Source organism: Neospora caninum, chromosome II, assembly GCF_000208865.1.
Source record: "Neospora caninum Liverpool complete genome, chromosome II".
Taxonomy (NCBI): Eukaryota; Apicomplexa; class Conoidasida; order Eucoccidiorida; family Sarcocystidae; genus Neospora; species Neospora caninum.
Window position 1 is genome coordinate 2136422 of NC_018387.1, and position 12479 is coordinate 2148900.

General features: G+C 54.0%; 2 protein-coding genes across 2 annotated transcripts; one reads left to right on the forward strand and one right to left on the reverse strand.

The window, feature by feature from the left end:
• Positions 1-1273: 1273 nt before the first annotated feature.
• Positions 1274-9513, forward strand: NCLIV_006900 (conserved hypothetical protein; the record flags this gene model as incomplete). The annotated part of the gene is made up of 10 exons (XM_003880201.1): positions 1274-1484; positions 3504-3574; positions 4348-4550; positions 4902-5226; positions 6071-6243; positions 6552-7179; positions 7724-7780; positions 8204-8277; positions 8693-8821; positions 9264-9513. 10 exons carry the CDS (start codon positions 1274-1276, stop codon positions 9511-9513), a joined length of 2121 nt encoding a protein of 706 aa, XP_003880250.1.
• Positions 9514-10713: 1200 nt separating this feature from the next.
• On the reverse strand, positions 10714-12197 carry NCLIV_006910 (conserved hypothetical protein; the record flags this gene model as incomplete). The annotated part of the gene is made up of 3 exons (XM_003880202.1): positions 10714-10829; positions 11227-11347; positions 11865-12197. The coding sequence occupies 3 exons, from the start codon at positions 12195-12197 to the stop codon at positions 10714-10716; spliced, it is 570 nt and encodes a 189-aa protein (XP_003880251.1).
• Positions 12198-12479: the final 282 nt, after the last annotated feature.

Below are 12479 nucleotides of genomic sequence, written 5' to 3' on the forward strand. Positions count from 1 at the left end.
AAACGGGTTTCATTTGTCATTTTTCGTCGTATTGACAGGGGGCATCCCCTTGGGTGGAACTCCCTGTTTTTGGCCGAGGGTAAGGAGCAGCCTAGGGCGTTGTTCCTTGCTTCCTCACAGTCGAAGCGAAGCCTTGGATATAAAACGGGGGCGGTTCCTTTCGTTTTCCCAATTTTGTCGTTCCCTGAAACTTAGTCCCAGCGTAGATTCTCTGGAATTTGCCCAGGGTTTTTTTTTGCAGGAGGTGTTGGAAAAAGCAACCCCCCCCCTCATGGTTTTTTTCAATCAGAAGAAATTTGCCGAGCCCTGTCCAAAGTCCTTGGCAAAATGGGAAACAGGACGGGCTTTTTTTTTTTCCCCCCCTAGCCGGCCCCCCCCCCCCCCCGCCTCCGCGATTTTCCGTCTGGCTGTCGTGCTCCCTATATTTTCACTCGTGCCTTGTATAGTTTTTTGCTTCTCAGAGCGTCACTGGCTTCTTCCACGAGCTACCGGTCAATGCCTGTCTCGTTCCAATCTACTTTCCTTGCATTATGTCGTCAGCTGTTTCACCTTGCGCTATCCCCTTTTCCAGCTGCGAACACTTTTTTCCAAACCACTGCGGCGTCGCATAGTTCGCACTGTGTGTGTCTCCCCTCGCGTGCGTTTCTTTTTCTACGGCTCGCTGGAGCTCCCGTTGCTGTTTAGTCTTCCAAAGGCGCATCTCCACCGTACGCTATACACTTGTGCAAAGAGTACGAGACAGCACGGGAAATAGTTCTGTGTGTGTACACTGCACTGCCTGCACGGAAAAGTGGTTCTGCCCATCTTAGGCAGCTTTCAGAGGCTCTACGGGATGTCTTTTACCACTGAATGTGTACAGTGCATGTTCGCTGCACGGAGGGAAGGCGCAAGAAAACCGCGAGGCTGCTCTGTCGTCTTTCAAGGTAACTCTGGAATCCTCCGGGTTGTTCTAGAGGTTGCAACGTCTTCAGGTTCCGTAGGAGTTGAGTTTTCGCACACGCTTAATCTCGGGTGCCTTCTAGCCGCTACCGGCGCGTGTGTTTCATTCCGTGACAGTTTCTTGAACGGTCGAATTCCGCCTTACCTTCGGGGTCAGAAAAAAATGCGCATCACCAATATCTATATAGGCATGTAGCAGGTACAGTTGGGCTTTGATATCCGCCAGGAAATCCAAAAGACGATGGTTATCGGGAAAGATAGCCGGTTTTGTCACTTCTCAGCTCGAGGTTGAACCCTTCGCAGAGAGAGAAAAGTTACATTTAGATTTACACGTATGTTTTTTGAAGGCCTTTCTGAGGTATGTTGCTCATGTGTGCGTGGCGAAGTCGTTCGCGTTGTTTCGAATATGCTTCTTCTCCAGGAAGGAAGTCATGACGTTCTCGTAGCAACAGACGTTGCTGGGCGAGGCATTGACGTTGAGGGCGTCCAGCTGGTGGTGAACTTCGATATGCCCAAGGATATCGAGGCGTACACTCATCGAATCGGTAAGCGGGTGCACAGAAAAAAGAAGTGGCCACAAGGGACTGGTGTCGCGCCTGTATTTCAAAAATGCAGGAAGGTCCAGTGTATACCGTTTTTTCTCGATGACACTGCACGAAGGCGAGGGATGCGCACGTTGTCGGCCGCTTTCAATTTTGCCTTTCTTGCTGTTACGCCTTTCTGTCGTCGTACAAGCCCCAGCTTTTTGCTGACGGGGGATTTTTTCGGTTTCCTATGTCGCTTTTCTCGGGCTCTGCGGCCAAATGCCCACGCGACGCTGAATCCCACACTTTCGCCACGTTTCTCCCTGAGTGGTGGGTTTTTTGTTGCGCTCATCTTCCTGTCTCTTCTTTTTGCGTAATCAAGGAATTCAGTTCCTGGCGTCTTGGTTGTTGTCGTTGTACAGGTCGTACGGGGCGTGCAGGACGAAAGGGTTTGGCTATCTCGTTCCTCACTGACGAGGATAGTGGAATTTTCTTTGACCTAAAGCAGCTGCTTCTTTCGACAAACAACATCGTGCCTCTCGAGCTTTCTCATCATCCGGCAACCAAAGCGAAGGGCGGTGACAAAAATCTGATGAAGCCGATTTGGTTCAACTGAGAATTCTTTTCTCCGAGCGGAACGGGGTTTTCTTGCCGCTTTCGAGTGGCAAGGCAAAAGAGTGTGGCAGACCCACAACGGGAAGACGCAGAGCAAGATAGAAACGGGTTAGCTATTCAGGATCGGTGCAAAAAGAAAGACAGCAAGGGAAACAAGAGAGGAAGTGACCGAACACAGGCTGGTTTTTCTGGCGAAAGGGCGTCCGGTGGAGGAATGAGATCCACGTGCTCTCAAAATGATTTTTTTGTTATCACAGCCCAAGGGCATACAGCTGGCGTAGAATCGCGACGCTCGTTGAACACATCATTTCTGTGTGTAACAGCATGATTTGTCGTGTCTCAATAAAAACTCGTTCGGAGGCCTGAACCGGAAGTCAGTTGGCCGTAGAAAAGTTTTCTTCTCGACACCTGCTCACCGTTACTCGTATAACACGCGAGATGTCTCGCTCTCTCAGAATTCCCTAGCGCTGACCTGATATAGGGGACGAGCTGACGGTAGCGAAACATGAACCATAGGAGTTCCGGAGTATTTTCTATAGATATGTGCGAAAAAATCTAGCCTCGTCAAACGCGGACCCTGGACAGACACAGACGTCCACAGGCGGCTCGGGTTGCCTGTTCTCAGGAAACAGGGTTCTTCTCCTGACCACAAGCGCGGCAATGCACGGTGTCTCGCGTAAAGCTTTCCGCGATTTTGGAAGCGCTATCTGAATGTCGCCGTATAGATGCTTTTCCACAGACGAGTAGCAGACAGTGCTCTCCGCTAGTTTCGTCGTCTGACGCAGGCGGTTAAGGGCGGGTCAATGCTTAATGCGTGGGCCGCGAGGAACGCCATGTGTGCTGGAGGTGCGTTCACCTTGGATTTCTTGAGCATCTCTCTTTTTCCTATCCCTGCCTTAAAGCTTTTAACGTCTTCTGCGTTCTTCCATTCCTCAACCCAGGTTCTGATTTTGACCCTGGCGAGTGGCCATACTCGAGGTGATGAAACGCTGGTACAAACCACTGGTTTGTGCGACTCAAAGCAGCTGAGAGAGAACTGTATGCTGGTGTCGCGGAAACGGGGGATGACACATGTGGCTGCCGACTGACGTGGTTGTGGATGATCTGCTGGATAGAGACCAAACGACAACGTGAGAAACATAAAAAGTGCTGGTGCTACCGAAAAGTCGCCACAGTTGCGCTAATGTGTCCTGCGTATATGATCCCCTCCATGTAGGCTAGCCGCTTCAGTTCATTTCCTTATAGGGAGATTTTGACCGACAAGCTCTTTGCAATGCGCCCGGAGCAAAACGAGACGCTGCGTGCAGCCCAGTGCCAGCCTGTCCCAGAGTGGGTCGCCGAAAACCCAGTCAACGCCCGATTTACCACGATGAAGAAGTCTTCAGGAGTGTTAGCTCGGAACGTGTTGATCTTGTTCACCTACAGGAGCGTTCGGCAATACGTGCCTGCACACGTGGCGGAAGCTCGCGTGGGGTTGCCTCGCAGTCCCGAGCAGGGTACGTCTGTCCTTGTTCAAGGGCATTCCCCGTGTTTCGAGATCGAAGGCGTGACGATACATCATCGTTGTGAGTCTCAAGTTCTCCATTTGCCCACGTAACGTGAGAAACCGTGGAACCTTCACCCGACAGGCACAACATTTCGCCCCTGACGGTCAGGTGCATGCACGACGCATGCGCGTTAACAGTTGGTTAGAAATTTCCTCCGGAGAGCCGTTTTCGGACGGTTGCTGGTCTTACTCTTTTTGGCGTTTCATCTTCGACTTCAAGCCTTAGAAAGTGTGTCCACACCCTCAAGTTTCGTGGGATGCCATCTCTCGGCGGAGGGTGCCGACGAGGCTCTGCATTCAGACACGAGAGAGGGCCCAGCTAGCAGGTGCTGGCCACGGGGACAGCAGATTTCGTCTCTCCGCAGGAGACAGCTCTCTCTCTCTCTCTGCAGCTTTTCGTGTTTTTCGGGATCCGGGCCGGCTGCCTGGGCTCAGGCTCCTAAACGGAACGGCCAGCTGCTTCGCCTGCGGTTTCCCCGCCACAGTGGAATGCTCTTCTTTCTCCTGAACCAAATCGTACGGGCTTTTTAGCCACTTCCTTTGGATTCAGGCTAACGGAATTGATAGTTTCTTCCCTGCAGAGTCTAGCAAAGGCGCACGACGGCTGCAGCCCTGGCCAGTCAGTGGCTACGAGCGGCGCCTGCACTGCAGACTTTCCCGTACCACGGATAAAAGCGTGCATGCGTCTGCCGCTCGTTTTCTCGTGTCTGCTGTCTCTCTCAGTCGTTTCTCGCTTTCCACAAGTCTCTTGACAAGGCTCCTGTTCGCGTCCGGATGCACCCGTTTGCGCAGGTCCGGGTCTTTGCTTACAAAGAACAAGGGAGGCGCACTCGCGTTTTTCGCGGTTCTGCTCTTGCTGCCAACTTGCTCTTTTGCCGGACTGGTGAAGCAACCATGGCTTTCTCCCTGGCGCAGAGGGCCCCGAAGTCGGTGCCGCCGGCGTGCACTTCCCTCCGATCCCGTATGGTAGGTTCGCACGCCGAGTGTCCTCCAAGCGCTCCTCTAACCCGAATTTCGTTTTCGCCTTTCGCCGCCGTGCCGCCGAGAGGCGCTCAAGGGGATGGGCCCCCGACTTCTCGTGTCTCTGCTGTCCCTTATTCTGCGAACTCGGTTTTTGTCTTCCGCCCGTCTGCGCGCCGGCTCCGGCATTCACTGCGCGGCACTTCCCTCGTGACGTTTACCCCGAAAGATGGATCATCATCTTCCTGCCTTTCCTCCAGCAGTTTCCTTCAAGCAGAGTCCCCTGCGTCGAGCTTGCTCGCACGTCGTTCGCTCAGCTCGACCGGCGCCGCGGATGCAGGCAAAGCGGAACGCAGGACGGAGAGTGGAAGGGAGGAAACGAAAGGTGTAGCGGCGAAGAGACTCGGGGCGAAAGTTGACAAGGGAAAGGATCTTTGTCTGACTGGCGGAAAAAAGGAACAAGCTGATCGACAAGCACTAGCGGCGTCGCTCGTCGCTCACGGCGCGGAGCCGTTTGTGGCTCTAAGTGTTGCGGACGAGGTCACCGCCGCCGGCAGCCTAGGAGCTGCCATCAATGAGAGGCTCATCGACTTGTACAATAAACAGGATGCGGCATCCCAGAGAAAGAAAACCCATCACCCGGTACGTCGATCTAGGCAGGCTCCGACGTGGAAGAAGCAGCAGCAACAGCAACTGCCGCGGGGGTCAGATCGAAATCTTCACAGATATATCCGTGGATGCATAGCTATACGCGCATCGGGGAGTAAATAGGCATACACACGTATGCATGCAAGTGTTTACGCGTACCCACAAGCAGATGCAGAGCTGTGCGAGAGCGCGTGAGGTCTTCCACCAAGGAACAGAGGCGTCATAGCGGCCCATCGCGTCGCTGGGGCGATCCAGCCCTTCAGGTGCGCGTTGTCTGACGCTTGCACTGTAATTCGTCAAAATGGCTGTGGAAGTTGGATGGGCCACGCAAACGAGTTGACTCGAAACCGTTATTCGTCGAGCGCGCAAAAGAGGGGGCGTCCGGTGTGAGCAGTTTTTCAGAACAGCGGGGCTCACGCAGAAGAGGCTTCGCCGCGGAGGCGTCCACGGAGCTGGATCTTTTGCTACCGGCGGAAGTCGGTCCTTGTCGCGATCGTGGGAAGCGACTCCCACTAAGCAGCAAAAACTGTGTGGGGAAGGAGCACCTAGCCATTTGGCGACACTTTTTCATGCACGGACGCATACAGCAACGAGGCTTGAGTTTTTGAACCTCTGCTGAGCTTGGGGCCGCAGGCGTCACGGGTCACCAGCTTGTCCATTCGACGTCCCAGCATGGACTGCACAAGGGTGCGAGCACTCTTGACCAAATGCAAAGCAGATGTTCGTGCCGAGGCGTGTGTATGCGTCTGCATCCAGTAACCGTATGTGCGGATGCATGCGTGGCGCGGAGCCAAGCTGACTCCGGCTTCTTCCTGACTCCTGTGTGCTTTCCCGCTAGTTCGTCCGCCCCGTCGAAGGAGTGGAGCGGCAGTTGTTTGCGCTTGAGTCCGAGCGCCTTCTAAAGGATTCACTCTTAACTGCCATCTCGCCGGCCCGCTCCGCCAAGTACTGCGTACCTCTTCCAAACGAGCATCGGGCGACGTTTCCTCTGCTCTTCTACAACTATTTCGGGTAGGCCAGCTCTCCCGGATGTTTTTCGGTGACTGCTTTCCCTTCCTGGTAAATGCAACGGTGCAACGCCTCGCCGCATCGTCCCCGTGGGGTCAGCAATGCGCTCGGCATACCTTTCCAGACTGGTGCGTCGTGCTTCCACAATCTGTTAGGGTATATGCCTCTTCAATCTTTCACGGATGCATATATTATATAGAGAGAGAGAGACAGAAAGAGATAGATAGATATAGCTAGATATAGCTACAGGTGCATGCAAAAGTGGTTTTCATATGTGTGTGTGTTCCTTCCTCTCTCTTGTGGCTTACCAGGAAGCATCGGCAATATTCCAGCACTGCGTGGAAGTTTGTTCACTTGATTTTGGAAAGGACGGAGGCGGACTACCTGCATGCCGCATTCAGTATCCCCGGAGGCTTTAATGGGCGTTTTTACTTTTTTATGCTACACCTGTGGATTCTTCACAAGCGTCTGTGTCTGGGGGTGAACCACTGCATGCAAGCTGAGAAGCAACGCAAACAATTCCTCGCACACCGTCGACGCCTCTGGGAGAGCAGACAGACCGAGGCGGCGAGTGCTCTCGAAAGCTCTCAGAATGCGGTCTCCGTTCTCGATACGAACGCCACTGCATTGCGGTCGCGAAATTGCGCGGTGAAACCCGAAAGCAGCGACACATTTATTCAGAAAAGTGGCAGAGGCGACGACGCGGTGAACGAGACAAAGGCAGAGGCGCGGGAGACGGAAGAAGTGACGGGGAGTGGACAGACACGGCACTCAAATGAAGTCTGCGCCTGGGACCAACGTCGGGAAGAGGAGGAATACTTGACTCGGGGAAATCCGCTCCTCGTGGACGTGGAAAAGGTCGTCGAAGGGGAAATGCTCGACGCCGAACTCTTCAAACTCACTTGGGACATCATCAGAGACTGGATCCTGCAAAAGCACGTAAGCGCAAACCTGCCAAGCGTTTTTGGTCGGCGGCCAGCTCCTCTGCACGCAACTAGAGTGTACACAGATGATTCGCAACATCTTCCGACTGACCGACCTCGTCCAACACTCAAGAGGTGTCTTCCCTGGCAGCTCCGGGATCGTTTTCGTCTCAGTTTGCTTTTTCACACGGGTAGGAACCGGAGTTCCACGGGCTTTCCAGAGGCCAGGCTTAGAGAGAGCAGTATGACAGAAAAATCCAACGAAATCTCCTGTCAGACATCGCCGCAACACTCGGAAAAAAATAGGTAGCCAGCGGTCTGATCCCTGTTTGATAAGCTCTGCTGAGAGGAGCTGCTGGCGACGCGTTCGACAGAGTTTACTCTCTTTAGGTCTCCACCCAGAGCGGGAGACGAGGATACTGCGGCGAATAGGGTGGTTCCGGACCTCGTGGACTCGTCGCAGCTGCGGCGTTCGTGCGCCTCGAGCCGGATCCCGTTTTCCGCAGAGCTGTGGATCTTCTCCACTGATCGAGGATTTCTCTTCTTTCCCTGTGGCGCAGGTCCCCGAGGCCCGTTTCGAATTTGAACTCCGAAACTGTCAGCAGTATGCGTTCGGGGTAAGCCAGGGATCGGGAAAGAATTCGCGTTCCTCGCGCAGAATCGGCCCCGGTTTGCCTTTTTGAGAGGATTCCGAAAGCCTAATAACGTCGGTCTTCCGTGTGCTCGAGGTCCTAACACAGACATGGCGAGCAGGAAAATGGCATCTGTGTTTTCAAACGGTCTGGAAGAATTCCTGGTGTTAACTGCTGAAATGTTTCACCGTCTGCCCGTTCTGCGCCGCCCCTCCCTCAGACATGATGACTCGCGAAGAAACAAATGTTTTGGCGATTTTCTGTGGTCCGGGCTCGGCTGCGTGTCGCGTTGACGCCTGGACGCTCAGGGCACAAAGATCGTTTGTCAGTCGCCGTAACAAAAGCGAGGGATGTTGGCAACGTGCACTGTAACGATCACTAAAGCTCTCATGTATCTTGCGTTCACAGTTTTTTGCCGGACTCGACGAGGCGCTCACAGACGACGAGATCTACGCAGCCAGAATAAAGGAAGTCCTTTGGGGGTAAGCCCAGACGGTGTGTCACGCAAATATGTTTCCCGCTTTGGCTGAAGTGTGTCTGAGCTCATCTGTTAAGGAAGGCAAGAGAAGTTAGGTGCGTTTGCAGGCTGTTGTACTTTCGGGAAAAGGAACTCGTGTCAGTTGTCTCCAATAAAATATCCGATACAGTTTCCTAGGTTCTCAGCCACAGAGTCTTGACGCCGTACTCTCGGCGAGACGTTGAGCCTGACAGTGGGTAAACGGATGGTGCTATAACGTGTACGATTTTCGTAGTTCTGGTTAGCAAAAAGAGTTACACGGTTAACGAAGGTGCAAACAGTGGCGTGGAATTACAAGCAGCAAGGATTACGAGTTTTGAAGAACCCCGGTATCCCTCGAGCCGTTTTTCGCCTTGGGTGTCGCCAACTGGTCCGTGCAGAAACTTGTACAGCGGCCAAGTCAGTTTCGACGACGCGCACCTCAATTTGCTGACGAAATACCTCATCCGGCAACTGACACACGTCATGCATATCCACAAGGCGTACTTCTACAAAGCCTCGTTCACTTGGTGAGCGATTTGCGTCGAAGATGGATCGTTGTCTAAGACCGCCACGCCGGACGCGCGGCAGGCAGTGTGTGTTAGGTGGTTGTTTGCGGACCTGCTCTTGGAGCTGGACTGTCCTGCAGTCGTGTAGAGGCTGCTTGACAGCAGACGTTACACGTAGGGTTCTTGAAGGCAGCCCACTTTCTCCTAAAGAGCTGAGAGGACAAAGTACCTCTGCCGGACCCGGGTGAATCGAAACTCGCTTCAGTTGCCAGTCGCTCTCACCCCTGCGATCGGCTTCCCAGGACACCCTAGTGGCAGAGTGCTGCGGGTCTGTGCTAGGTCGATCCGTTAGTTGGAGCGCAGCCCCCGCGGAAGTTCTGGGCGACAAAAACGCGCGTGGGGACACGCCCGACAAGGCCACATGACGTGAGAATCGTCTGTGTTCTGTCCATGTGGTTCACAGGGCTGATTTCCCGATGTCAGCAGACTTTCCCGCTCCTCGCATTGTTCCGCCTCTCGCGCAGCGCGTACACTACGGCGGGTATACTCCCTCGGTTGCAGGGACTCCGCCACCGCGAAAGGCTCTCGGTGGGCGGCCCCTACCTGAGCAGCTTCCACAGGGGACACGCAAGACGACTCTATTCGAGTTCTTGGACCGTTTGAAGAGCAAACTTTCGCTCAGCATGCAAGCGTTGAAGCAGGCCAAGAGCTGAAAAGAAGCTCGTCTTTGTTGGTGCGCAGTAAATAGTATGGTATACCTGGCTTTTTAGCTCCTGTGCAGTCGCGTACACCGAGGCTCTGCTGTGTCTTCCACGGGAGCCCAGGAGTCTCTCAGGATCCTGCGTACTGTCAAGGGTGCAGAGGGGCGGGCTCGAAATTTGAGGGTCGGATGCTTTTGGAAAACCTCTTCAGTCTACGTTTTTTTGTGCTCATGACTCACTTTTAAATCCCTTCTTGTAGGGTTGATGTGTGACTGCAAGAGGAAGCAATGTTAATGGCAATGCGAACAGTGGTTCGAGCGATATTCATGGCGAGACGACCGGTGCCGGTCTTTTTGTGCGAATGGGGGCGAAAGGGGCTGCGAAAGGAAATTCGTGTATTTTCTTCCACAGAAACGACGACGCCTCCAGCTTTCGTCGTAGTACTGTTTCGTTTCCAAGAGGTACTCGTGTCGCTCTCAGTGCGATACACGATGTGACGGAATTCCTCGCAGGGTAGCACTACCGACTTGGTTCACTGATGCCCTAAAAGGGAATTTCTGGTGCGCAATACTGTAGCGCGTGCACCAATTTCAATGCAACAGGCTATGTGTCTGCCACACTCTGCGAGACAGAGGATACGGCTTGAAGGTTGTATCACGGCATCCCTGCACAGAAAAATCGGAAAGCCATTGGCATAAATCCACAGTCAGACTCGAAAACAGGGCTGAAGCATTAAGAGAGCATCAAAGACGCCCACGGAGTCAGTGAAAAACGAGTCTTTTCTAGCTGCGGTGCCGTTTGTCCGGTTCACGCGCTGTATCAGTTTTCTACCGTAAATGCAGAATGTGAATACGGAGCCAAAGAAAACTGTTTCTGGTGAAGGAGCGTCCTCTCTACCACGTACGATCCCTAACAGGTGTCTTGCGCGGCCTCGCGCCTCACTTCAGTCTTCACCATGGCCTGGTCGCCGTCAGTCGTCAACCAGCTGATGGAAGTGAGCAACGAAGCTGTTTACCGCTGAGGTAGCAATTCCCGTTGCGCCTTATAAATCAGCCTCAGAGGTAACTGGTATGCAGTTCCTCCAAAGAAACCAGGCACAGATATGGCCTTGGCAGCGGGGAGACTTGCGCCGTATTCTCTGCAGCCACGGCGGCCTGCGATGTGCCGCTGGCGAGAAGGGTGGTTGAGTTCTCTGGGAACTCCGGAAGGTGTTCAAGGTGCGTCGTCCACTTGCACAGCTTCGTCCGCCGTTACCTCCCGACTCTGTTGCTTCAGCTCGTATGGAATGACTTCTTCGACTTCGAGGCGGTGAAGGGAGAAGAGCATTTCTGAACCAAGCAGAGCAAACAAAGTGCACACGCGGTAAGTTGTAGGAATCTGAGATTCTCTCTGTCTCTAGAGATCCCGGATGCGACACTCGGGGTAACACTCCGGTGCGTATGGGGTGCACAGGACAGTCTCAATAACAATCGGCAAATAGAGTTCCACGCGAATCGGCTACCCGTGTCGGTTTATCAGCGCAGTCACACCGCCCAGCCAGTTCCCGTCAGAGACGCTGAAATGGAGAAAACTTGCTTGGGACACCGTCAAGTCAACTGCGTACAGCAGCTTCCAGCGAGGCCTCGTGGTGTTGAAGGGTACCCGTTTGTCAGCTCAGCCATAGACTCAATTGCGTAGCCCTCACGCAGTGTGGCATGATAATCATGTACTCTTGTTTGTGCCTACTTGCAATCCCTTTGGCATCAACGAGATGGAAAAATAACTCGGGGATCCGCCGGCGCCTTTTCATCTTCTGGGACAAATAATACCGAAGCATCTTGCGTGAGCGCTGCAGCCACCCTTGAGCCTGCGACAAGTACGCACGCACACGCCGACTTTGGAAAAGGACTGCCGAGAGCCGCTCTCCCTCGTCCATGTGGCGCACAGCCGCTGTTTGTTTTGAATCCGACTGAGAGGCGCGCTCAATCGTTTCGTACTTCGCTGCTACACAGTGCCTCACGGGGGATAGATCGAAACCCCAAAGCGCAAAGGATACTCAGGGTCCCGCAAAATACATGCGCGACCGACCAGCACGCCACGCCTGATCCGTTTTTTCGAAGACAAAGCATTTAGAAAAGGATGTGTAGCGACACCGGGTACGAGGCAAATGCTTTCTCGCGCGCGCACACTGTCTTGGGCCCCTGCCATTAAAAAGGCCGCTAACGGCCGTTTCCGGCGACAAGGGAGGCCGGACGCCCTTGGCATAGAGCCCTCGTAGCAACGGCCTAAATTCACAGTGTATGCGCGAAACTGCCTCAGCTTCACAAGAGAGAGGCACGGCTCCATCAGTCTATGCACCGGATAGCGTGGGGCTCAGCACTCACTAGCCTCTGGGCATGGGCGTCTCCGTCGACGGAGACGTAGACTTTTGCAACAGACGCATTCTGGTTCAGGAGAACGTCGGCAACGTCGACACAGCACTTCATGTATCCGTCCACGTTGTCAAGGGTTGCAAAGTCGTAGCCCGTTTCCTGGTCTGCAATCCATTCATGATTCGCAGTTCCCAGAGCCTCTCCTGCCAGGGAGACTGCGTCTCCCCGTTCATAAGTTGCCGCATTCCTCTGCTGTGCCGACGGCAGAGAGAGATGGATATTTGAGAGTGCCCGAGCTTCAGGGGAGGAGTTCCAAAGTGGTTCATTGACCTTGCTTCCTGACATCCTGGGTCCGTCTTCTTCGGCGCAGTGACTGCTCCCTTCGGAGGGCCGAGAGCTCGTGCCTGGGGGGGGGAACGAGGGCCACCGGCCTGGTTCGCTGGCGTCCAGAGAGGAAGAGGATAACGGTACGCTACCCTGCGGCGCAATCAGATCTGAGTCTAGCGACACGGCCTTCTCTGCAAGCATATAGTCGGCGTACGCAGCCTCCGCCGAGTCGCGATTTCTCTGTCGCAGGCGGTTGTATGACCGGGGTATCACGAAGGATCCTGGGCCAGTCGCGAAGAC